This window comes from Mangifera indica, chromosome 2, assembly GCF_011075055.1.
Source record: "Mangifera indica cultivar Alphonso chromosome 2, CATAS_Mindica_2.1, whole genome shotgun sequence".
Lineage (NCBI taxonomy): Eukaryota > Viridiplantae > Streptophyta > Magnoliopsida > Sapindales > Anacardiaceae > Mangifera > Mangifera indica.
In genome coordinates, this window is record NC_058138.1 from 19,913,204 (window position 1) to 19,937,220 (window position 24,017).

At 34.1% G+C, this 24,017-nt stretch overlaps 4 protein-coding genes across 9 annotated transcripts; 3 read left to right on the forward strand and 1 right to left on the reverse strand.

The window, feature by feature from the left end:
* Positions 1–5,368: 5,368 nt before the first annotated feature.
* Positions 5,369–7,472, reverse strand: LOC123209629 (F-box/LRR-repeat protein At1g67190-like). Of its 3 annotated transcripts, none has more exons than XM_044627752.1 (3): positions 7,200–7,472; positions 6,919–6,962; positions 5,369–6,819 (listed from the first exon to the last, which is right to left on the reverse strand). In XM_044627752.1, the coding sequence occupies exon 3, from the start codon at positions 6,817–6,819 to the stop codon at positions 5,563–5,565; it is 1,257 nt and encodes a 418-aa protein (XP_044483687.1). In that variant the 5' UTR covers positions 6,919–6,962; positions 7,200–7,472; the 3' UTR covers positions 5,369–5,562. The 3 variants fall into 3 exon arrangements, with proteins under 3 accessions (XP_044483687.1, XP_044483688.1, XP_044483686.1); XM_044627753.1 differs by having other exon boundaries at positions 6,919–6,965; XM_044627751.1 differs by lacking the exon at positions 6,919–6,962.
* Positions 7,473–7,978: 506 nt separating this feature from the next.
* Positions 7,979–12,364, forward strand: LOC123209626 (transmembrane 9 superfamily member 5-like). Of its 2 annotated transcripts, XM_044627745.1 has the most exons (7): positions 7,979–8,267; positions 8,428–8,468; positions 8,967–9,555; positions 9,656–9,787; positions 10,156–10,312; positions 10,411–10,895; positions 11,636–12,364. In XM_044627745.1, the coding sequence occupies exons 1-7, from the start codon at positions 8,107–8,109 to the stop codon at positions 11,850–11,852; spliced, it is 1,782 nt and encodes a 593-aa protein (XP_044483680.1). In that variant the 5' UTR covers positions 7,979–8,106; the 3' UTR covers positions 11,853–12,364. The 2 variants fall into 2 exon arrangements, with proteins under 2 accessions (XP_044483680.1, XP_044483681.1); XM_044627746.1 differs by lacking the exon at positions 8,428–8,468 and having other exon boundaries at positions 8,068–8,267.
* Positions 12,365–13,660: 1,296 nt separating this feature from the next.
* Positions 13,661–20,124, forward strand: LOC123209628 (cell division protein FtsZ homolog 2-1, chloroplastic-like). 3 transcript variants are annotated; one of them, XM_044627750.1, is made up of 8 exons: positions 13,661–14,056; positions 14,447–15,167; positions 16,568–16,867; positions 17,540–17,630; positions 18,691–18,815; positions 19,046–19,138; positions 19,689–19,751; positions 19,835–20,124. In XM_044627750.1, exons 2-8 carry the CDS (start codon positions 14,544–14,546, stop codon positions 19,955–19,957), a joined length of 1,419 nt encoding a protein of 472 aa, XP_044483685.1. In that variant the 5' UTR covers positions 13,661–14,056; positions 14,447–14,543; the 3' UTR covers positions 19,958–20,124. The 3 variants fall into 3 exon arrangements, with proteins under 3 accessions (XP_044483685.1, XP_044483683.1, XP_044483684.1); XM_044627748.1 differs by having other exon boundaries at positions 13,662–14,056; positions 19,826–20,124; XM_044627749.1 differs by lacking the exon at positions 13,661–14,056 and adding an exon at positions 14,082–14,208 and having other exon boundaries at positions 19,826–20,124.
* Positions 20,125–21,040: 916 nt separating this feature from the next.
* LOC123209632 (protein BIC2-like) lies at positions 21,041–21,891 on the forward strand. Its single transcript, XM_044627755.1, has one exon. The coding sequence runs from the start codon at positions 21,225–21,227 to the stop codon at positions 21,666–21,668; it is 444 nt and encodes a 147-aa protein (XP_044483690.1). The 5' UTR covers positions 21,041–21,224; the 3' UTR covers positions 21,669–21,891.
* Positions 21,892–24,017: the final 2,126 nt, after the last annotated feature.

The following is a 24,017-nucleotide window of genomic DNA, read 5'->3' on the forward strand; positions in this document are numbered from 1 at the left end:
CCTCACCCATAAAGCTCCCCTTAATCCTTTTCTTTTAGTGATTTACCCCAAACATAAATTTAAGAATTGTAGTTAAAAGGGTAATTAATTAATTAATTAATTATGTCTATGGGCAGCATTATTGAGGAGATATAAAGAATTAAAGGCAAAAAGAGATAAATTTAGGTAATGGACCCTAATCTTTTCCAAAAAAGAGGTGGAAGCACATATTTAATGTTGTGCTCATCTACTACTTTTGTAGGTAATATGCCTTCAACCAATTATTCTTTTATCATGCCAATGATTGGCTTAAAAACAAATGGGATTTTGGCACAAATGGAGTACCTCAAGTTCATGGAGTAGGTAAATTCTTTATTTTATCTAATTTTAATTTGGCCCCCCAATGAAGCTTACAACATCTTCTTCATGTGGAAGCTACCTTTTTTATGTAGATTTTATGAATCTTTCCATTTCTTCAGACTTAGCTTTGCTTATATGTCTGTAGAAAGGTGATTGGTCTAGATCAAATCCTAGTACTAATTATCCACTGCAAGATTTTGTTGAACTAGATTAATTTAGTCATTGCTTGTAGTTTAAGCATGAAATTAATTACATATTCAACTGTTTCTTTATATCATTTGCTTGCTTCAATAAGACCATCTTGCTTCTTATTCTAAATTTGAATCACTACTACAAGGGAACACATTAAATTATTGGAATAATATAATAAAAATAGTATTACTATTACTAGCTTAAAACACCACCTGGGTTCTTCAAGATGAATTTGCAAATTTAGAAGTGATGAAGACCAATTATGGGAGGTTGGCAAAGATTAGATATGGACCCCAAAATTGTATTGGGAAATTATACACAATCAAAACTCATATTCTCTCAAGATCAAGCATATTTTCCAGTTGATAGCATTGATGCTTGCATCTTTTGTCTTCCCAAATGATTCCCAAATCTTGTACTTGTCTGCTGTTTTTCAGTTTGGCCACCACAAATTTTGGTTGACTATTTTACAAGCCAGCTATACAAATAGAAGTAGGTACTGACTTAAAAACAAAGTTCATGCACACAGTACATCTTTCTTTTCCTGTCCTACAAAATTGCATAACTTATTATTCCCAGACAGTTGAGAAAAAATTCAATTCATTCATCTCAGAATGCACATACAAAACAATCTGATTTTGAAATATGATGCATAAGTAGATTCTATTACTATTTGACTTGATTATTTAAGATAGGGAATGGTATATCAGCATCTTATAAATTGAACAATGTTAAATGTTTACCCAAAACTAAAAGGGTGCCATGAATAATTCCACAACCATGCTCAAGTATACAGCACTATAAAGAATCATCGAATAAGTGAAGCTATCAAGAAAACAAGTCACCAGAAAAACTCCAACACCCTATATAGACAGCTATTTGACAACCAAGGAGTAGATCTTGCACAACAGTCAAGGGCAACATTACAAAATGTTCAATGGAATAGTAGGGATGAGTTCTACAATAAATTAAATGGATGGTCATTTTACCTTTATAAGGGATGGAATACAGATGATGCAGTTATTAGACTGTCAACAAAGTTATTTTATGGGTCCAACTACAGCACAGCATCAACACTTCTCAAAAAGCATGACAAAACACAAATATCTAATTACGAAAATGTTAATTTACAAATTAAAATCTCAGTACAAGTTTCACATTAGACATCAATGTCAGTATGTCACCGTTTTAGTAAATAAATCCCAGCAATATCAATTACACAAACATTGAAATTTTTAATTAATTTCTCACATCATATTTAAACCTAGAAGTTCAGAATCTAAAGTAAATGAATCAAAAGAAATTTTCTATTGGAAAAGGCAAAGTAACAAGTTAACAGGCCACTGCTGACATTCCAAAAGGAAAACAAGAATACATTTATGAAAAGTAAATGGGCAGATAAACTGTTCAGACTACAATGCCAGAAATATTTACCTCTCTGACACGCAAAGTGCCAAAGATCTGCAAATTTTTCTGTACACACCCATTTATATTTACCAAGTCAATGGTTTTGAAGCAACAAAGAGCAAACGAGCATCAAGAGGATTAAGCATCTCTCTTTACCTCAAAACAGTAAATGATTTTATACCCATGCAAAGAAGCGTTTAAGTTTTCTGCTATAACTCAAGCAAACAAACAACAGGTTTTCCATATGATAATTAGTAGAAACAGCATGCAGGACCCTTGGACATTTAGTACTAAAATAACAGGGCATTTACTAGAAAACACTGATCAATCTTTCTCCATGCAGTTGGAGTCCCAAGACTTCTGACAGAAGGAAAACTATGTTAAGGGAGAAAAAAAGGAAGAATCAGAATACCTGTTGCCTAATAAAATTAGTTGCTCAAGTAAACTCCAAATACTCCATGGAAGAGAATCTGTAAACAACTGGATATAAAAATTTAAAAAAGAGTCTGCAACTGATTCACAAATTTGCAAATTTCATTCCAATTGGACCCTTGGAATAATGTGAATACTATCTTGCAAAGAAAAAGCAAAATAATAGCTACTCATAATATATATTTAGAGATGAGAACCCAAGAAAATAAAGCTTGTCAGAGTATAAAATTTCACATTTTTATTCTCCATCCCACATTGCCAAGCCTTCATCTGTCAACCAAACTTTAAGTAAAATGACAACTTAATAACCTGAACAGTAATCAAAGCATATAAAAAATAAATTCCATTCTACATTATCTTCATCTTAATGTGACAAAACTACTGGCTTTTGAATCAAGAAAGCAAAAGGCACAAGGAACAATGAAATGGACCTGGATATAGAACATTAACATTCTATATCAACACCATTTTCTTCCTACATTCATGACAAATTGAAAGCTAAATGCTATTGGGAATTGTATTTCATTGTAAAGATCAGATATGGATCGCTCCAGCAGCTTAATGCAGAAGAAACAAAAATAATACTTGTTTATGATTTTTCCAAGGACAGGAACTGTACAACAACTTGACTCAAATATGAAAACTTGATGGATTAAAAAAGTCATCATCCCTTAATAAAGTGAGAGTCATCAGAACCAAAAACGGTACCTCAAATGTAAAGAAGCACCACTCTGTGTCACACATAATAAGTTGCTAAGAAGATCTAAAAGCATGTAGTGAATTTTGTGAATAACATGTTGGAAGTCTTTGACCATGAGCAGAGTCCCTAAATTCCAAATACAGGTCCTGGCCAGAATCTAATTTAGAGGTAGAGACATATAATGACTATTTACGATAAACTTCTTGCATATATATGTGTGCTCCATCAAAGACTAAGCCGCCTAAGCTAGATGTCATGCCAAGGCGAAGTTTTCTACAATTTACATAGATTTCTACACCAAAATGATCTTATTCTTCGTACCCAAACAAACAAGAACCCTGTTGGTAACAGTAAAATCTAGAATCCACCTGGAAAACATTTAAATTTTGAAACAAAAACATCATGAAAAGTAGAGAACTGTACCAGCTGGCTTCAAAAGGTCTTAAGCTACCTCTATGACAAGAGTATCATAATCTCCTTTCAGTCTCCACCATGGACGAATTCATAATAGCAATAAAGAGAAAGAGTGACATGGAGAAACCCTCAGTTTGTGAAAAATTTAATAGGGAAAATCACATCAACACCCCAAAGACATTAGTATTTTTTATGTACACTTTGTATTTTTGGAAACCATTAATAGCCCTACCTAACCTGGAAAATTTTTGGAATATTATTAAAATCCCGTATCAGTTAGCCAAGAAAACCGTAAAAGGGTGTTATTGATTGTTTTTTAAAAACTAAGTATCAATAAAAATAATTCTCTCTCAAAAAGGTTCGTAATAAATTGTGTGTCAAATTAATATCAATTTCAAAATTCAAGCATACTTTTTTTTATTCTGAAAGTCGAAATGAGGGGTGAAAGGAGAAAAGAAGTACTGATTTTGAAAACCAATACACACCTTAGTTCATAATAATACATGAAGGTGACAATCTTCATTGAAGGTCCTCAATGGCCACAGTCTAAGAGACATTAGAATAAATCAGTTGAATCTCAAACTTAACTCAGATGTGAGTCAGCATTTTAACCCATTTGAACTATATCCTCCCATTATGAGGTTCTTTAAATTTGGCAAGAATTTCACTATTTCCTTCATATTCATCTCACGTGAAAACTATGCTTTTTAGCAGAGTCACCAATCAATGAAAAAGAAAACATGCATGCAGACATTCATAGAATTTCTTTGCACCACTATCTAAGATTCAATAACCTTTAATGATTATGCCAAAAGAGGAACATGGTCTCTTAAAATTAAGAACAAATTACTAAGGATTAATTTCTATGTATGGGAAGCTAAAACGGTTATATAACAAAATCCCACACAATAGACCCATAAAACATTATTCTTTGGAGCCACATCTTAAATCATATCATTGCAAGCCAATAATTTTCTGGCCAAGCTTCCCAAGGAACTGCAGAGTGCTTAAAATATACTCGAGGTATTGTAGGCAGTTTTGATAAGTGGAATGAACAGCACCATTGATTCACACTATATTGCTGACAACAGACACCATTACAACATGGAAGCATAGACATTCGATCCTTCAGTTTTATGGTCTTTTTTAAGGACGAAGTACAAATATACAGTAAAAATTTAGAGCACAACAGCAACACTGGATGTCAGATTTCAGTCAGTTCCACTTCATTTTCTGTTCCAGCATAAATCATTTTTATCCTGGAAAGAACTGGTGTTGATAGTAACAAGAAAACTCTTAAGAGAACCAACAAAAAGAGAAGGGTTCCAACAACAGAAAATAGGACCAGAAAGGAAACTCTTGAAATAGACAAATGCAGTCTTCAGCCAATAGTGTCCTAATTAAGCTTCTTATGCAATCTCAAGCAACTGTTTCTCTCTCTCTCCCCCCCTCAACTCTACAAATTTTCTTAAACACAGCTTCCTAGATTAAAGAAAACTTACTGAAATTTTTATATTGATTTAAAAGATATTTAAATTAATGATTAAGATTTCACAACAAATGAATTCTACTTTTTCAAGCTTCATAGGGCATAACCTCAATAGTGTCTTATAGTTTTAGCATTGCACATTTATTTCTTGCTGTATAGCAATTTGCACATTAAGGGATAAGAATCATAACATTGCACATTTATTTTTTGCTCTTTAACAATTTGCACTGTTAAGGATAAGAATCTTTACACACACACACAACCTCAATAGCGTCTTATAGTTTTAGCATTGCATATTTATTTCTTGCTCTTTAACAATTTGCACTCTAAGGCATAAGAATCTTTACACACACAAAAAAAAAAAATTTGCATAAGAACATAACAATAGAGAAAAATGAAATGAACTTGAACATAAAACATGTTTCTCTCAATCAAGTAATAAAAAATTTTCAATCAAAAGAAAGAGACTTCAGCGACCATTTATGGATAGACAAAAAGGATGCTCAGGCTATCTTACCTGCACATGTAATCATACAGTTCTTACTAATACCAAAAATAAAAATATTTTGGCCAGCAATTTGGAGAGCTTTTACTCATACTCAAACTGCACCTCTACATGCAAATATTTCCTCATGAGCTGAACAATGGATGAAGTGAAATTGCCCAACATCAGACATTCTTCATGGTTTTTTATTTCCGAAACAACCCCGAAAATGACAATCCTTTTGAGGTTGGGACATCGCTTTAAGAGCCCCTCAACCCAATGTGAGAAGAGATCATTAATGACCATCCATCCAAGCTCCAATACAATCACATGCTCCAAATTAGAAGAGCCTTGCAAGCCATAGTGAATAGCTCCATCTCTCAAGTCATAACTCAATGAAAGATGGGTCAGCTGTGGGAAACAAACAGCAATAGTTTCCAAATCTATAATTTCATCATCATCAAATACAACATCCCAAAGCCGAAGCCTCTTCAATCGCGATGATCTTGAAATCATCTGGTAGAATTTAGGCCAAAAAATAGTGAAGCTGCTGATGTCTACAATCTCAAGATTATCAACAGTCTCACCAATGTCAATATGTATAACACTGACATCATCAATCTTGAAATGCTTTAAGGTTCCCTTGCCAATCAGTTCAAAAAGTTCAAGAGCGCAATCTTTCAAGTGCAAACGCTCAATGCTATCAGCCTCCAATATAAACTTATCCAAACTAATTGCTTCAACATAAATATTCTTCAGTGTTGGACTACTCAATTCAACTGTCACTTGGGCATCTGACATTGCAATCTCTGGATTGACAAGTTCCAAGGTCTCAATCTTCTGACACACTGTGAGCAAAAGACTCAAATCCAATGATGAAATAGCAACATGACTCAAAGAAAGAGATTTCAAACAAGGAAATCTCAGAAAATTAGATTCCATCCCTGTGATTGAATTATGGGCCAAAGACAACACTTCAAGTTTCTGTCTCCCACAGATTTCAAAAATATTAATATTAGGAATTGTCCGGACATTATAATATAACCTGCGCAATGTTTCCCTAGTATACATGAGCCATGCAATAACAGTTGACGCTGAGAACTCCTCAACATCATCCATCATAATTGATAGACCCTGCAATCCAGTGGTTTGGAAAATTGTTTGGGTTATCAGGATTTCCAGTCGATTTGTTGCCATATCATGATATGCCGGCCAATCACTGGAATTGAACGAGAGTGTGTGGAGATGTTTGTGGAAAGCCTCCCGCCACTTCTTACATGTTGCTGAGGCTATCACCGCATCTCGTGCACCTCCAAGCTGAGACAATATATTGCCAATGACTTCAACAGGAAGGTGCTCCATCTTCAAAACGACCAACCAAACAAACTCAAACTCATTAAATGGATTTCCACCGCAATGTCAATGAACTTGATATACTTTGTTTTAAGAAAGCAAACTAACACTTCACTAAAATCCGGCCAAATCCGCGAAGAGCAATAGAAAATCTACTAAAAAACAAAATTCAATTATATCAGCAAAGCCACTAAAATTCAATAAGAAAAAATTATGGATTCAATTGTTTCTGAGTTTTGCACTTAAATAAAAAACAATAATCTATACAAATAAAGCAGAAATATATACATCCGGTATACGAGTATGAAAAAAAATTGAATAAATAATAAAAGAGCAAAAGAAACTAATATTTGAAATAAAACAGGCAAAAGGGTCATTGGAGATCTCACCAGATATGGCAGAGAGGGGTTGATCGAAGGCGTAAGATCCTCCAACGTGGATAGCACGGGAGCTTTGATGAATACAAATATGGTGAAAATCAACAAGGATTTAAATTCAAAGGGTAAAGTGAGTAGTACTCGATATACAGCGGAAAATCTCCACGAAACAGTAACAGTCCAATCGCTCTGAGTGCGTTCGCAAGAGAGTTAATGCAGCAACCAATCGATTCATTCATCCACAGGTCACAGCCATCCTATCTTTTGTATTTTTATTTACACTGTTTTCGAACTCCTAAATTTTGTCTCACATTATTATTTGTAAACTTCAAAACCCCATATTTATTAGAATAATCGAGCCACCCTTCAAGTTTTGCAAAATTTAGACTATCTCCCAGAAGTGAAAATACTAAACTACCCTTCAAATATCATTATTTAATTTCTTTATACATTTTTCCCCTTCCATGCTATATAACACTTTTATTATTTTGACTTATTAAAATAAAAGAAATATAATTGTCTATATTTTTAATAATTAATGTTTTATTTGACAAATATTTCTTTATTTTCTATGTTTGTTACCCTAAAAAAATATATAATAATAATACGTGAATAATCATGTTTGTTGAAAATTTTTAAATTAATTTCAATAAAGAAAAGAAATCTTTCATTTACTTTTGTTAAAAAAAAGATTTTTTTTTTATTTTTCAGAAGAAATTAAATTTATACAAGGATAATTAATTAAAATTACCTGAGGCTATGCAAAATTAATTAAAATTTTGTACAATACTACGGAACACAAATGGAAATAAACAGAAGAGGCGGATTGAAGGAGATGTCAGGAGGACTCAGGGATACTAAAATGGCGTATCTTCAGTTGAGTTTATTGAGACTTTGAAAACTCAGAAACTCTGCATTAATGGCTAAAATGGAAGTCAACATCTCTTCTTTGGTCCTTCTCTTCAAAATTTTCCTTTTCTTCGCTCGATCCGCTTCATCCGCCCCGTACAATCATCGTTATGAACAGGGGGATCTCGTCCCCTTATTCGTCAACAAAGTGGGGCCCCTTAACAACCCCAGGTTTATCTTCTTCACATCACTCACTCTTACTCCATGATCATCATTTATTTGTTACATTTTCCTTTTTAGTAGCTAAAGGTTAATTTAATTGTGAACTACTTATGATTTGGACACCTTGTTTGCTTCCGTTGTTAATTTCTTCATTGATAAATTGTTTCAGTGAGACCTATCAGTATTATGACTTGCCATTCTGCCGTCCAGGTTAGCTCTACGTAACTTAGTAGCAAATTGACTTTACTTCGATTTTGTAATAATTGAATAACATTAGCTGTATTTCAATTTATGCGGGGGGAAATTTAATTTTACTAATTTAGTTCTCTGAATATTGTATTATATACGAGTATTTGTATTAGTTAGAGTTTAATACTATCAAGCTGACCAAGTGGTCTTTAATTCGAATTTGATATATTTGTTTGTTGTTTGTTTGTGGTTGCAAATTTTATTATGAATTTCGCTTAGATTTCTCCATTCAAGTGATAACTTAATGGTTTGTTTATTTCAAGAACTCGAGGGCAGTTTGTGAACAGTGAGATATTTATTTACTCGGTATCCTTTTTCAAGATGTGGATTTTAATAGATAGTTTGTAAAATGTGTTTTATCTGAAAGTTTGGTTTGATATATATGTATATGTTTAACTGGTTCTGTCACTTAGAAAATTGGAGCTGGAGTAATTGACTTCTCGCCAGTGTGATTTGCAGATTCTATAATCTGGAAGAAGGAATCTCTTGGGGAAGTCCTTAATGGTGACCGTCTGGCTAGTGCGTTATATGAGTTGAACTTCATGGAACAAAAAACTGGAGCTACTCTTTGTTCAAAGAAGCTTAACGGATATGAAGTTGCGAAACTCAAAAATGCTGTTTTTAATGATTTTTACTTCCAGATGTACTATGATGACCTTCCATTGTGGGGTTATGTTGGTAAAATTGAAGAGGATAGCTGGTCACTTGGCGAGAAGAGGAGCAAGTATTTTCTGTTCACTCATGTGCAGTTTGATGCTCTTTACAATGGAAAGCAGGTCATAGAAATACATGCTTTGAGTGACCCAAATCATGTTGTCGATATAACAAAAGAAATTGACATCAATGTTAAATTCACTTATTCAGTATTCTGGAATGAAACAGAAGATCAGTTTGAGACAAGAATGGATAAATATTCAAGAGCTTCATCACTCTCAGTCGCCCACCAAATTCATTGGTTCTCATTTATCAATTCAATTGTTATCATTGTGCTTTTAATGGGATTGCTTGTTTTGCTTTTCATGCGGCACCTCAAGAATGATCTGATGAAGTAATCTGCTGTAATATTGCTGTTATTGTTTTTAATCCAATGAACCATATAGTCGATTGTTTCATGTTTTCTTCCCTAATGCTCTTCCTTTATATTATAGACGTTCTGATGGAGACGAAGAAGATGACAAGGAGGTTGGTTGGAAATATATTCACAGTGATGTATTCAGATTTCCTCAAAACATGTCCATGTTCTCTGCTGTCTTGGGTGTTGGTAACCAGCTTCTGACCATGTAAACTTCTTCAAACCATTATTCACTTATATACTTTGGACTGTTTTAATAGCTCTATATATTCTTTCCCAGTCCATCTTTCAAAATATGACTTACATAAATTGATTCATAAGTTCTTATTTTTTTCTTCTTATCCTTATCTAGAGTTGAGTCCATATTTGTGGTTTTACTATTAGTTTGATAGTTGATTCTGCGGGTCATAGTCCCTGGTTCTGATTTGAATTTGGAACCTAAATCTCCTGTGGAACTTCTATAAAGCTATGATATTCCGAGAACTTATTATATGTTTTACAAGTGGTTTCTTTAATGTTTGACCCTTACAAGTATCAATTTTAATTTATTTTTTAAATATTTGCACCTTTTTGTAGGGTTTTTTTCTTATTTGTATTGGCATTTCTTGGTGTCCTCTATCCTTACAATCGTGGACTGCTATTCACTTCTCTTGTTCTTATATATACTCTGACATCCATGGTTGCTGGGTACACTGCTGCTTCTTTCCATAGTCAGTTTTCAAATACTGGATGGGTAATCATTTATTATCATCTTTTAAGTATCTTATTTGTGATCATGCTGTGTATAACCTTTCACCGTTAGTCAATGATGCAAGCGATTTAAATATCCAGGAAAGGAGTGTTCTACTGACTGGGATTCTATATGTGGGTCCAGTTTCTGTGACAGTTTTCATCCTCAACACAGTTGCTGCATCTTATGGGGCAACGGCTGCACTTCCATTTGGGACCATTATAGTGATCATTCTCATCTATACCTTTCTTGCTGTCCCACTACTTGCCATAGGGGGGATAATTGGAAACCACTTTAGGTCTGAATTTCAAGCACCCAGCGCTACAAAGAGAGTCCCAAGAGAAATTCCACTGTTGACTTGGTATCAGAAGACACCTTGCCAAATGTTTCTTGTGGGTCTCTTATCTTTTAGTGCAATTGCCCTTGAGTTACACCACTTGTATGCAACCATGTGGGGCTACAAAATATATACTCTTCCAAGCATTTTGTTTGTGATGTTCGTTGTCCTCTTCGTGCTTACTGTTATGTTGAGTGTTGGTTTGACATACATTCAACTCTCTCTGGAGAACCATGAATGGTGGTGGAGGTATGCTCTCTTGCATGATGTATATACATGGTCTCTTGTATACCTAGACTTGTGTTTTGTTATTAATGCTGTTTATATAGATGTTGACATTCGTGTGTTTCTTCTTGGTGATCTTGAAGCTTTTATGCTATGAGGATGTGTTGACCTAATCGATTGCAGTATTCTTGATTGAATTGAGGCTCATTTTTTTAAGGAACAAAAAGGCATCCTATTCTGATGAAACACCAAGTGAAAATGTGATTTCTTGTACATTCCTTAGGGCAGAACCTATTTTCAGTAACTTGTTTATCATAAGTTTTGGCTGTGTTGCACTGTGCATATAGCTAGATATAAGGTAAAAATGTCTAAAATTTTCTTTAGGCTCGTGTTCAATGTTTGGGGTCATGACTATAATGGTTTAAATGGAATGCACTTAATTACCCAATGAATAAGATGTTACTGGGTATTATAAAGGACTTCACTTCAACTTGGGTAGTAGAATCAGTAGCCATCCAAAACTTTTCATGAAGCTGCTGATTGGTTGATTGTAAACGATATATGGTAGATGTTCATAAATGAATGCTAAACTTGTATTTTGCATGATTGTTCTGTCATATAAATATTTTTCACTGTCATCTCATTATTTAAGCCTTTATATTTTGATGCAGAGTATTTCTGTTGATGAAATGAAGAGGCTTCTCTTTCTTTCTTTGAAACATCTAACTGCAAAATAACCACTTTCTTCTGTCTCTTTGCTACAGATCTGTCTTTTGTGGGGGATCGACTGCCATTTTCATGTTTGCATATTGCATCTACTTCTATATCAAATCAAACATGAGTGGTTTTATGCAGTTAGTTTTCTTTCTTGGCTATAATGCTGTCATGTGCTATGGCTTCTTTTTTATTTTCGGAACAATCAGTTTTCGAGCTTCCTTGATGTTTGTTTGCCGCATTTACCATGCTGTTAAGAGTGAATGAGGATGCTATACATTTCATTATCACAGTCCATCTTTGGCTCATCTTGTCCCAATCTCTAACAACAACGCAAAAAGGGGAAAATGGAGGGCTCAATGTAGTATCAAGTCGAATTTGCCCAGTCATTGACAAAAGAGATATGGATACACAAATCATTGTGCACTTCCACCTTCGGAAGATAAGTATTCTTTCTGTTATTGATTCACTGTCTATCTTTTAACAACAATGCGGCATTCTGATATGCATTTGTGAAATTACACAAGTTTTAATTTTCAAATAGGATGAGTCCAATTTAGAACAGTTTTAAAGCATGAAAACTAATGTACATTCAATTGTGCGCTGGTAATATGCATCTGTTCTAAAGTAAACTTGTTGGAGAGACCTGAGAATTTCTGCTTCGGTTTCTTTTTTTTTTTGTTTTTTAGTGTCTTTTTTTGGAAGGTTCAATCAAGAATTCAAACCCCCAGGATCCAACTGGGTTTTGTTATATATCAATGTCAGAATTTTTTTTTTAACTTATTGAAGGCCAATAATCCAACAGGCAGTGGCTGTGTATTTCAATAATGTTTCATTGCGATTGTTTGTTTACAGGTATCATTCTCAAACTTCTTATAACAAAAATAATTAATTAAGATAATCTAACTTCTAAAGGTTCCAGATATATATAATCGATTTCAATCTTATTGATCACGACCAATTAACTTAATTAAATACAATTTTGTTCTCATTTTCGACATTCACGAGATGTTCGGATTTAAGGAAGAAGGATAACAATTGTACAAGATTGGATCAAATTCTCACAACTAAATTGCCAAAATAACTATAAGGTCTATCAAATTCAATCTATAAACTCAAAACCATAAATTTTTTCTAAAACTTGCAAACCTTAATTAATTGCATTAACATTAATATTTATCATAAAATATGTACAATTTATGGTAAAAAACATTCACAAATAGCACTTTTTTTCTCATTTATTTTCATATTAGAAAGTTTGAAAATAAATAAATAAGTATCACTATTTCTTTTCAATTGTATATCAAAGGAGGGATTACATTTTTCCACCCAAAGGTTTGATCCAGAAACATATATTCATCTTGTGATGGCATAAATCATACCATTTTCACTATGAATTATTATATTATTCTTAATTATTTTACTTTTTAAAATTATTATATTATTATAAATTCATAAAAATTAAAAAAGTTTTAAATATTAATTCTTATAAAGACCCTTTCTTTTTTAATTATTTCACCTTTAATCTTTTATTTATTTTTCGTCTAACCCTTCTTCTTCTTCCCACCATCTCTCACCACCCTAACAAGTCTAATAGATCCCTATCACTTAAGTTTCTTCTTCTTCTTCTCCACCATTTTTCACCTCCTTCTTGTATGTGAAGTCAACCCCCCAAAATTGTCCTTTTCTTCATCTTTTTTTCCTACCATCAGTCACTTTTGACAAGTTTTGGTGGATATTTAATCGATTTTTGTGTGAGTTTCACTAGTTATTATGTGGACTTCAACTAAATTGTAATTTTCATACCTATAAAAAAATAAAACTCTCAAGTAAAATCTATAAAAAGTTATTATTTTTAACTTTTTTTAAAAAATAAAATAACCATTTAATCCTGACCGTGTTAATTTTTGATGGAAAAATGTGATTTATCCTCAAGGGGTGCAAAAGTGTTTTTGAGCAAAACCTTGGATAGATACGTAATTCACTCAATATCAAAATGGAGTGGAAAATTAACTGTTCATCCTGCCCCATCGGGTCAGCTACATAGTTATCAAATTTTAGGAAAAAAAAAATTTTTTCTAACAATTGAAGGTGCAGTCTTCTTATTAATCAACAAATAAAAAAAATTGCTGATCTTCTTTATGATTTACTAAGGCACTCATTATTCGTTAAGCTACTCTCCGATAGATGAAATCAAAAATTTTTTACTTAGTTTTTCGAGATATGTTCGTGTATATAGGCGATAGGTACCTTTAGAAATTGGAATCAGATTTTCTCAAATATTTCGCTTGAGATTGAGACTTACCTTCATACTTCGCCTGCTTTTGTTTTGTTTTCTACATTTCAAAATCTTTAACATACTTCATTTGTCTTACTTCTTCCCTACACTGTAACAAACTATACTTTCACTACTATAACTCATAATGTTTCTGTCTACTGGGCTGTGCTGTTTGTTTCCGACTACTCTTGAGGTACTTTGCGTTCATACCCAGGTGCTATTTTCTTCAGTTGTCTCTCTCTTGTGGATATGCATAATGTTCTACGGGTTTGGCTTGTTCTCGCATGTCGTTGTCTCCTTTTTCTTATTTTGTTCTCACCCAGTGTGTACAAGTTCAGATGATTGGTACATGTGTTCATTAATACCTCTTTCTTTTTAATGTTACTATTCTTCTTTAATTTGCCTGTCATATTTTTACTGTTCAGTGTTTCTGCTGTTTGTGAAATTTGATATTTTAAAAAAAAAATCGTTGATTTTGTACTTTTTGAGCTATGTGTAATTGTTTTTGACAATGTAAGATGAATGTGTTTGTGTAATCTTCGAGTATATTTATATTTATATTTTTTTGGTTTCTTATGACCAGGTCCAGCAAGAGTGATATGCATTACATCCTGCTTGCTAAATCACACATTTCTTATTGAATTATTGTGAAGTTCGAGATTGGATTTTACCCTTCTAATATGGCCAGTTGTTCATCTCTTTGTTTTGCTCTATCTGATCCTCGAATTTCTGTGGGAATATTGCCCTCATTAAGAGGGACTCAAGTTAATGGACTTAGTTCTTTTAAAAGTTTTGACAACATCACTGGTTTGCGGGCTGCTTGCCAAAGGAATGTTGAGTGTTCTGTCAAATCTCAAAAACTTAACACTAATCGCAGCAAAGACGCTTTTCTGGATCTACACCCTGAAGTTTCAATGCTCAGAGGTGATGAAAATGCCAAGTTCTTAAGTCCAAGGAAGGAAGGATCTAGTGGAAATGTTGCAGAGAGCTTAAAGGAATTCTTTATTCCAAGTAACTATAGTGAAGCGAAGATCAAAGTTATTGGTGTTGGGGGTGGTGGATCTAATGCTGTTAATAGAATGATAAAGAGTTCAATGAAGGGTGTGGAATTTTGGATAGTAAACACTGATGTTCAGGCCATGAAGATGTCACCAGTGATCCCTGAAAACCGTTTGCAGATTGGGAAGGAAGTAACTAGGGGTCTTGGTGCTGGTGGGAACCCAGAGGTAGGTATGAATGCTGCCAATGAGAGCAAAGCTGCAATTGAGAATGCAATTAATGGTGCAGACATGGTCTTTGTGGCTGTAAGTTCAAGTTCCACATACTTACTTGATTGTTTGATAGTTCTACTGTGATACTTTCTAATGCTAGATCAAAAAATGTTAATTTAGAGTTCTCTTGCAGTCAGCTTATCTCCTTAATGAAAAGAATAGTAATACTGTTACCTGCTTCTTTCAATGGAATAGAAAATCTGGGAAGGTTGGGGTTTTGGTGGTTGAGAATGGGAAAGTCAATCTTCACTTCGTTGTAAATGTCAGTCACAGTAGTCTTTTCATTCTTTCTTTCACCTTATTTTTGGTGCTGGGTGGTCACAATAATTATTCATTTAAGGTCTTTGAAATGGTTTTCTGTATATCAGTTTCCCAACTAGCAACTGGATGCTTTGATTGAAATAACTGTAATGACATTTTTAGGGTTAAGAAGAGTTAATTGGAGATCTTTAGATCAACACTATGAATGTTGTTAGGGTTAATAACAAGGACACCACCTGAGGTTTCTTGTATGTAAGCACAGACAGTTATAGGTTCAGGGAAAATGTATTTAGCTCCCTTGTTAACATTAATTAGTTTAAATAGTTCATCAAATACAGAAATGTCATTGGCACATGTCTTTCTCTTGTTAATTTTCATCCAGTAACATACACTTTTCTCCTAATATAAGTGGAATGCTCCTTAAAGGAGAAGTGCCTATCTTGAAAAACTCAATCATCTGCATTGATTCAATCAAATCTCAAAGGTGTGCCTACCATTAGCGCATATCGTTATTACTCAATTTTAGGTTGTTGTTAAGTATCTTACAGAAATAAAGTCTTTTTTGCATAGAAAACTAAATAAATCTTCTTTTTGGTTAGTTAAAAAAGTGAAAGATGGCCAGCTCTTTTGAAAGGCAAATTTAAATCTGTGGTTCTGGGAAGGTTCTTCTGTGCATATGTGATTAGAAATAAAAATTTGAGGATGACAATTTGTATTCCTCCACATGTTTTGCCATTATCTCTCCATCAACTTTATACCCCATAAGAAAATAAAAATATGAGGATGCTTAAATATTTGTTGCCAATGTATTGTGATTGGTCAACTGACTGAATAATTAGATTTATAAGCTATAATGTGGGAGGCTTAGGTTAGGGTTCCCCAAGTGTAATTGACGTGTAAATAAAAATATTTTAACCACTATGGATATGATAGATTTATAACTTGAGGTTCCCATGAATGATGGAGCTTGATGATTTTTTTCTTTTTAATTTCTGTTCTTATTTGTTGTTTCTTTCTCTTCTCTAATTGTTGGAAGTAGGTTGGCCTATTTTTATCACCTATTTATTCTGTCTTGAAGCTTCCTTTGTATTGTATTTATTGAACTGCAATAGTTGAGGGGAAAGCTTCGTTGGTTTTGGTACATTGTCTTACCAATGACTTTAAATCTGTAGGCTGGTATGGGTGGAGGAACTGGTACTGGTGCAACTCCTATTGTTGCAGGTATTGCTAAGTCCATGGGTATCTTGACAATTGGTATTGCCACAGTTCCATTCTCTTTTGAGGGGCGAAGACGCTCCATTCAAGCTCAGGAAGGAATTGCAGCTCTAAGAAATAATGTTGACACACTGATTGTCATTCCTAATGACAATTTGTTGTCAGCAGTTTCACATGCCACTGTGGTAACAGATGCTTTTAATTTGGCTGATGATACACTTCGACAAGGAGTTCGTGGTATCTCTGATATAATTACGGTATGGAATCATGAAGAAATTTACTGGACAATTGTTAAGTACTTGTAACTCTGTAGGTTTTAATCAAAGCTAAGATTTAGTTTGGTTCCTAGGTTGCTTATATTCTTGCTTCTGTCCTTTGCCTCATAATCTTCAGATACTGCTGTCTTGATTTCCTGTAAGTGATTCTAAACACAACTTCCTTTTCACATTGCTAATTCTCTCATTTGTTTGGATAATCTGGTGATATCATGCCACCAGATATTGAATTTGACCGAGCCTGATTTATGTGTTGACACTAACTTACTTTATAGTTGTACTGGGGCAAGCACGGTTATAAGAAACTACACTAGATGTGGGCAATGTGTAGCAATGGCCCATTTACCATTTACTCTTCCAAACACTAGCTCACTTAAACATGTTTTGTCATAACCACTTATCACTGTTTAGTAAACAAAAGGAAAGGTATAGTTTCAGGTCATCACAGGATGGTTTTTTCAGACTATATGTCCTGAACTGTGAGACATCATGTCCTGATGTGCTGCAATGATCTTATAATGTTGATGGATGTTGAGATTACTCAGCATTCATGTATCCTTCTCTCAGATAGGTTCCTGTTAGTCATATATAGAATTCATAACTTTTTATGTCCATTTGTCCATTTGTTCATTTTGGTAAATAATGTTGGTTCAGGTTCCAGGTCTTGTTAATGTTGATTTTGCTGATGTGCGAGCTATTATGAAGAATGCAGGTTCTTCCCTCATGGGAATTGGAACTGCTACTGGTGAGCTTGAAAATCCTATTATTTCTCTGTTTAATTTTGATTAGAGTTTTACTAAAGAGAGATTATTACTATTTAAAAAGAAGAAGCATTAGAAAAATCAGACTCATCTAGACTATGCATGAAGTTACAGGTCTTGGTAAAAGTAATGCTTCTTAGTCATAGTAACTTAATTAAAAAATCAATCCATTTTTGCAAATGTTCTAATATTTTTACTTTTTGTACAATATGACAATTTTTTAATATGAAGGATATCTATGTATTCTAGACCAACGATGGGTAAAACTTCACATGACAGTAAAATGATGTCATCATTCACAAACAGTAAGCCCACAAATAGGACTCAACAGTGTAGTGTATAAAAAATTGCTTCTAACAATTCCTATGGCTTAAAGCATGACATTGGTAAATACTTATTATACCTCCCCAGTTTCACCGATAGGGACCAACCTTGGCAGGGCCTCTTGATGGCTTAGTAGCTCCACCCCTTGCAATGCACAAGTTTTATTTTCATTGAGATACTTTTGTTTACTTTTCCTCTTCGTGCAGATGACATCAATAGCATTGATTTAATTAATTAGATAATCTGACCTTCCAGAATACTGTTTTTAAGGAAATAAAATAGTAGTCCTGAAGTACAGACTTATTGCATTTTTATAATTTGTTTTTCTTTGTTAAAACTAGTACATTGTTTTATTCTAGGTTACCCTCAAGTTCTGGAGTAAGTGGCATTACCTTTCACCTTCCACATTACACAGCGACCAAGCTAATTTTGGTTTCTCATTTATAATTGCATCATAGACTAATTTTCCTTTTGCCTCCTTATCTTAGCATTTTTTAGGTTACCTGCTCAATTTCTATCAAAATGTTTTTGAATAGTTGGAGAGAAAAATAGGCAGCATGACTGCTGTTCACAATCTGCCTATGTGTTTGTGCCTTACTATTGATTAAGATTGCAGGGAACTATCACCTTGAATCTGACTTGAGAATGAAAGATAAACCTTCATTAAGAATTCAACTATTTAGTGAAATTGTATAAATATTAACTTTTGTTGATTTACAGGCAAGACTAGGGCAAGAGATGCTGCGTTGAGTGCTATCCAATCACCTTTGTTAGATATCGGTATTGAAAGAGCTACTGGGATTATGTGGAATATAACTGGTGGAACTGATTTGACTTTGTTTGAGGTGGGCCTTGTCCTGTGCTATTCTATTTTAACTTGATGGCTTTTGTTGCACCAACTTTTTTGGAACTTGCTTTTTTTCTCCTCAAGGGAAGGGTGCAGGAGTTGCTATAATAACTCTTTGCTATCCTTATTTGATTTGTTGGTTACCAGTGAAAATATACCTCACGTCTTGATTGAATTGAATATGACAGCAGTATATGATTTTTAATTCACTTGTTGAATTTTCTGCAGGTGAATACTGCAGCAGAAGTTATCTACGACCTTGTCGATCCAAATGCAAATTTAATATTTGGAGCTGTAATTGATCCATCACTTAATAATCAAGTAAGTTGGAGAGAGCTAGAAATATCACAAGGACAATTTTGACTTCAGAGTCCAGACCAAATTTAAATAATAGAATTTACTACTATGAAGGAAATTGCCATACCCATAACCTCAAAGTTGTTTTAAATTAACTTTTTAATGCCAGTTTACATAATCTAAGAATAAAAACAGACTGCACTAATATGTATAAAAAACCAAAACTCTTTTCTTCTTGACTAACATATTTTGCATGTGCAAGAAGCGCACACAAGTTTTGCCATTGTTGGCCTCCTACATGAGATTAGCACACTACGTAACTGCTTTTGCAGGAACTTCTTTATGTTTTACAATTTCTTTTTCCTGCTACATGTCATGCTCAGCTTCAATGGTTAGATACATGAACTTTTTTCATATTCGGTAACGGGTAATGTGATCATTTGGGTTTATTTCTTGCATGATCTCATCTCATTTCTGTATTTAGCATATGGTGGTAAAATTTGTCATTTGCATACACTGAATAATGATATGTGTGCTTTTTTATTTCTTAAAGATGTCTTCTTTTGCTTTTCAGGTTAGCATAACTTCGATTGCAACAGGATTCAAGGGTCAAGATGAATATGGAAGTGAACGGAAGGTATGTCTTCTCCATCTGGCTCTCTAAGTTGAATATTATACTTGTTAAAACCCTTCTGATCTGGGAATATGCAGGGAACTCAGGTAGCACACAGTAATGGATTCCCTGGAAGCAATAGACGTTCCTTTAACAGTAATAGCGGTACAGTGGAAGTCCCCAAGTTCTTAAGGAAGAAGGGGCGCACCTCTTACCATTCAAATTCCTGAGGTTCATTTCTTGAAATGTACAGATGTTTTGTTTTCTCCATTTTCAACTGTTCCTAAACGTTGTCCAAGCAGGAAAAGTATGCAAATGCTGTAGTATTCATCTAACAATGCAATATTTTTTATTCACTTAGCAGTTTTTCGCAACCATCCCATAAATTTTTGAACAAGCTGGTGTTTATTCTCGTTTGGTTTCAAGAAAGAGAATCAGTCACTGTAAGCATTTTAATACTGATGTTCTCCAGGGTGGGAAAAAATTGCAGTACGTATGGTTTCATCAAAGGAGACAAACCAATGTGGGATGGAATGACAAAAGGACCTAAACCAAGGATAATGTTTGACAGGACCTGAAAATAAAAAAACGGTAGTCACACTTTCATCCTTATAATTTGAAGTATATTTTATTTGCCTTCAAGTTATGTTTGATTCGGATAATTTTTTATTAAAAAAATAAATGATTATCATAAAGATATATTATTTGAAATTTTTTTGATATAAATTATTAAAATATTTTGTAAAATTGATATATATAATTAATTATTACCAGTAACAAAGAATTATTTATATATTAATTTATTTAAATTTCTTTAATAAATAATTGGGTATAGATTAGTATTTAATTGCTTTGAGTAGTATGTTTTATGTTGAAGTATTTAATTTTTCTAAAATATTTTATATGTTAATAATGCATTAAATTTTTTTTATGTTGTTAATTTATAAAATCAATTCCAAAATTTATGCTAGTAGTGGCTTATAAACTACACTAAAAGGTGTAAAATTCTATTGGGTGATGATTGTGTGCAAAAATACAAAAACCACTCTCAATCAAAGGGAAAAGAAATATCTAATGGTGTAATTTATTTTGTCCACATCTTTTGCTTGGCCCCACTGAAGTCAAATTCTATGTGCTCACTTTACCACCTCACTCTTTCCAAATCAAATGGACATCCCTCAATCCTAAATCCCAATCCCACAAAACCCTAATAAAATAAAAAACAATCACATGCTCATTTATGTATGTAGAAAACACATAATTTCTGTCAATTCATCTCCACCTCTCAACATGAGACATCGAGGCCGCTAAAATCTTTCCCACTTTTCAACTTCACCACACAATGTGCAAGCATGAAACGTAGGCCCTTCGCCCACCATTCATAACATTTTTCCTTACGTGTTTTCCAAACCCCCACCCATTTCTCCTTCTCTCCTTCCCCACTTCTTCGTTATAAAATCCTATGCCACATCCTCACAATTCTCTCCTATATTCACCATGAACAGTCCTCGTAATTACACTCAACAAGACCCCTCTGATATGGGTTCCAGGAGCTGTTCACAGGCCGTTCGAAGAATTAAAGCAAGCAGTAAGCCAACTGGGCTGCATGGTTCTTTGGATGTTAGTAATAATATCACTGAGGGTGAAGTAGTTTTGCAGAATATTAAGGAGAAGGATAATTATAGTGTTAATGGCGGACGCGAGAGGCTTAAGAGACATAGAGAAGAAGTGGCCGGGAGATTGTTGATACCGGATCGATGGGGGCAAGAAGAAATGCTTAAAGATTGGATTGATTGTTCGGCTTTTGAAGCTTTGTTGGTTCCCAATAAGATCGCTTCTGCTCGTAAAGCTCTGGTTGCCGATCATGGACGTGCAGCCAGTGGCGTTTCCACTTCTTCTTCTCCTCATCAACAACGTCTGAGTATAGAGAGTAGGTGTTGAATTATCATTATGATTATTGTTTTTTTTTAAGCAAGAGAGATTATTCTCTTAGATCTCGATCTCTTGTTGGGTTCTGTATCATATTACCATGATAATAATTTCTGTGAACTCCTTCGCCAGTCAGTTTAGAGAATAAACAAAAATTATTCCTGGTACTATTATTATCATATTCTTGTGTACTGGCTTGAAGATGAGTTTTTTAATGAAGGGCAAATTTGCAGCAGTTGTTTTTGTAAAAAAATTATGGGTGAACGATTCAAGGTTGTTGAACATTAAATTATTTGTAGAAAAACATGAATAAAATTTAGTACGATGTGACTTGGGTTAGGTTTACATCCGAATGAAACTTAATTATTTAGGTTTCCATCAGATCTGTTTGGTTGCTCAGAAAAATATTGTTGCATCGATATATACAGTCTGATATTATATGCTTAACCCAAAGCATATTTGGATACCTAAATTCTTAATTGATCCAATCCCCACATGATGATTTACTGGTTGTTGTTGCTACTTCAGCAAGCTTCATTTCAGGACTCCATGAGTGATTTTATCTCCAGCAGAAGTGATCCCAACTGTGAACTTGCTCTTGAACTCTATAAGAAAGCTTTGGAGAGGCTTCATCAACAACACAAGTGAAAGTTTCAATTTATTTTCGCCAACTCATTTCTTTTTTAAATTTAACCTTTTTCTTGTCTTCTCTTTTGCCATTACATGGCCAATGCTAGTTTGAGCAAATTATTTTTTGGATTTTTCTCTTGTACAATCTGAATAAACTAGTTAGTCTTTGAGAGAGTAGGCATAATAGTTTGGATGTTTTTGAGGAAAAAAAGACATTATAGATGGAGGAAATGAAAGTTAGATGAGTGTTTTTGGGAACATGGACTTTGATCTATTGATAATTTGAAGTATTGGACCATTTATAAAACTCCAAAATAGGGGTAAAAAAAAACAAGTAATTATTTGCGTAATAACGATGATGTTTCATTATACGATTGTGTGATTTTGAATTAGAGATAAAATAACACTTATTCGCTTAATAATACATTATCTTTTAGACACAAATTAATACTTATTATAAGCGTTATATGAAGATTGTTGAAATTTTTTTCCCCATAATTGAAGTTGTATTCATATTAAGTAGTTAAGAGTATACGAAATAACATCTCTTCTGAAGGTAGTCTTATAGAGAGAGATGTTAGATATTCATTCGTTGGTTTTTTTTGTTATCTTAATTTTAATTTCCATAATTTACATAATGATAGAGTGACATTCCCTTGTAACACCCACATACATACACTTATGATAAATATCAAATTAAATACCAATAATGATGTGTTACCAATTTAGTTATATTTTTTATTTAATATCATTTTAATCGTATGATGATATATTATCATTAGTATTCATATTAATACTTAGGCCAAACGACTATTTCCCACCCAAGGTTTGATGTTTTCTCAAAAGTCCCCCTTTAACTATGGAAACACCAAATACCCACCCATGGCCGGTTAGATTTAACCAAACCCTAACGCCTAAAAATTTTATCTCCTTTTGCCCCCCTAAACTTTAAAAACTGAAATTTTCCCCCCGCTTAAGTTTTAAAAAATGGCAGTTTCACCCTAGGGTTTGGTTTTGAAATCTTCGGCGACCTCTCCGGCTCCGTTGTCGACGGCCGCTCCCTCCCGAAGCAACCTCTCCTTTCGGCGATCTCTTTTCTTCCATTTGGAGGTCCGATCGACGCCCGAAGACGCCGTGGGAGACGAAGAACTTCGTCGGGAAGACGGTCGTCTTCCCAGAAGACCTCTGGGAAGACGGGGTCGTCTTCCCAGACGAAGACGACGGCGTCGGCTTCATCTGGGAAGACGAAGAACTTCGTCTTCCCAACGAAGTTCTTCGTCTCCCACGGCGTCTCCGGGCGCCGATCGGACCTCCAAATGGGAGGAAAGAGATCTCTGAAAGGAGAGGTTGCTTCGGGAGGGAGCGGTCATCGGCAACGGAGCCGGAGAGGTCGCTGGAGATTTCAAAACCAAACCCTAGGGTGAAACTGTGATTTTTTAAAACTTAGGCGGGGGGAAAATTTTAGTTTTTAAAGTTTAGGGGGGCAAAATTAGATTCTATTTTAGTTTATTTTTAATATTATAGTAAAAATGACGATTTTACCCCTATCACCGTTAGGGTTTGGTTAAATCTAACCGGCCATGGGTGAGTGTTTGGTGTTTCCATAGTTAAAGGGGGGACTTTTGAGAAAACGCTAAACCTTGAGTGGAACATAGTCGTTTGGCCTAATACTTATTATAAGTACTATGTATAGTTTTTATTGTTAAAGTTAATATTTATACATCACTGGTA

Bases quoted from the DNA above. Each gene is read 5' to 3' on its own strand.
- LOC123209629 (XM_044627751.1), bottom strand. From the start codon at position 6,819: ATGGAGCACCTTCCTGTTGAAGTCATTGGCAATATATTGTCTCAGCTT.
- LOC123209626 (XM_044627745.1), top strand. From the start codon at position 8,107: ATGGCTAAAATGGAAGTCAACATCTCTTCTTTGGTCCTTCTCTTCAAA. The intron at 8,469-8,966 runs GTTAGCTCTACG...TGTGATTTGCAG, and splicing joins CTTGCCATTCTGCCGTCCAG to ATTCTATAATCTGGAAGAAG. The intron at 10,896-11,635 runs GTATGCTCTCTT...TCTTTGCTACAG, and splicing joins AACCATGAATGGTGGTGGAG to ATCTGTCTTTTGTGGGGGAT.
- LOC123209628 (XM_044627748.1), top strand. From the start codon at position 14,544: ATGGCCAGTTGTTCATCTCTTTGTTTTGCTCTATCTGATCCTCGAATT. The intron at 16,868-17,539 runs GTATGGAATCAT...ATGTTGGTTCAG, and splicing joins GTATCTCTGATATAATTACG to GTTCCAGGTCTTGTTAATGT. The intron at 18,816-19,045 runs GTGGGCCTTGTC...AATTTTCTGCAG, and splicing joins CTGATTTGACTTTGTTTGAG to GTGAATACTGCAGCAGAAGT.
- LOC123209632 (XM_044627755.1), top strand. From the start codon at position 21,225: ATGAACAGTCCTCGTAATTACACTCAACAAGACCCCTCTGATATGGGT.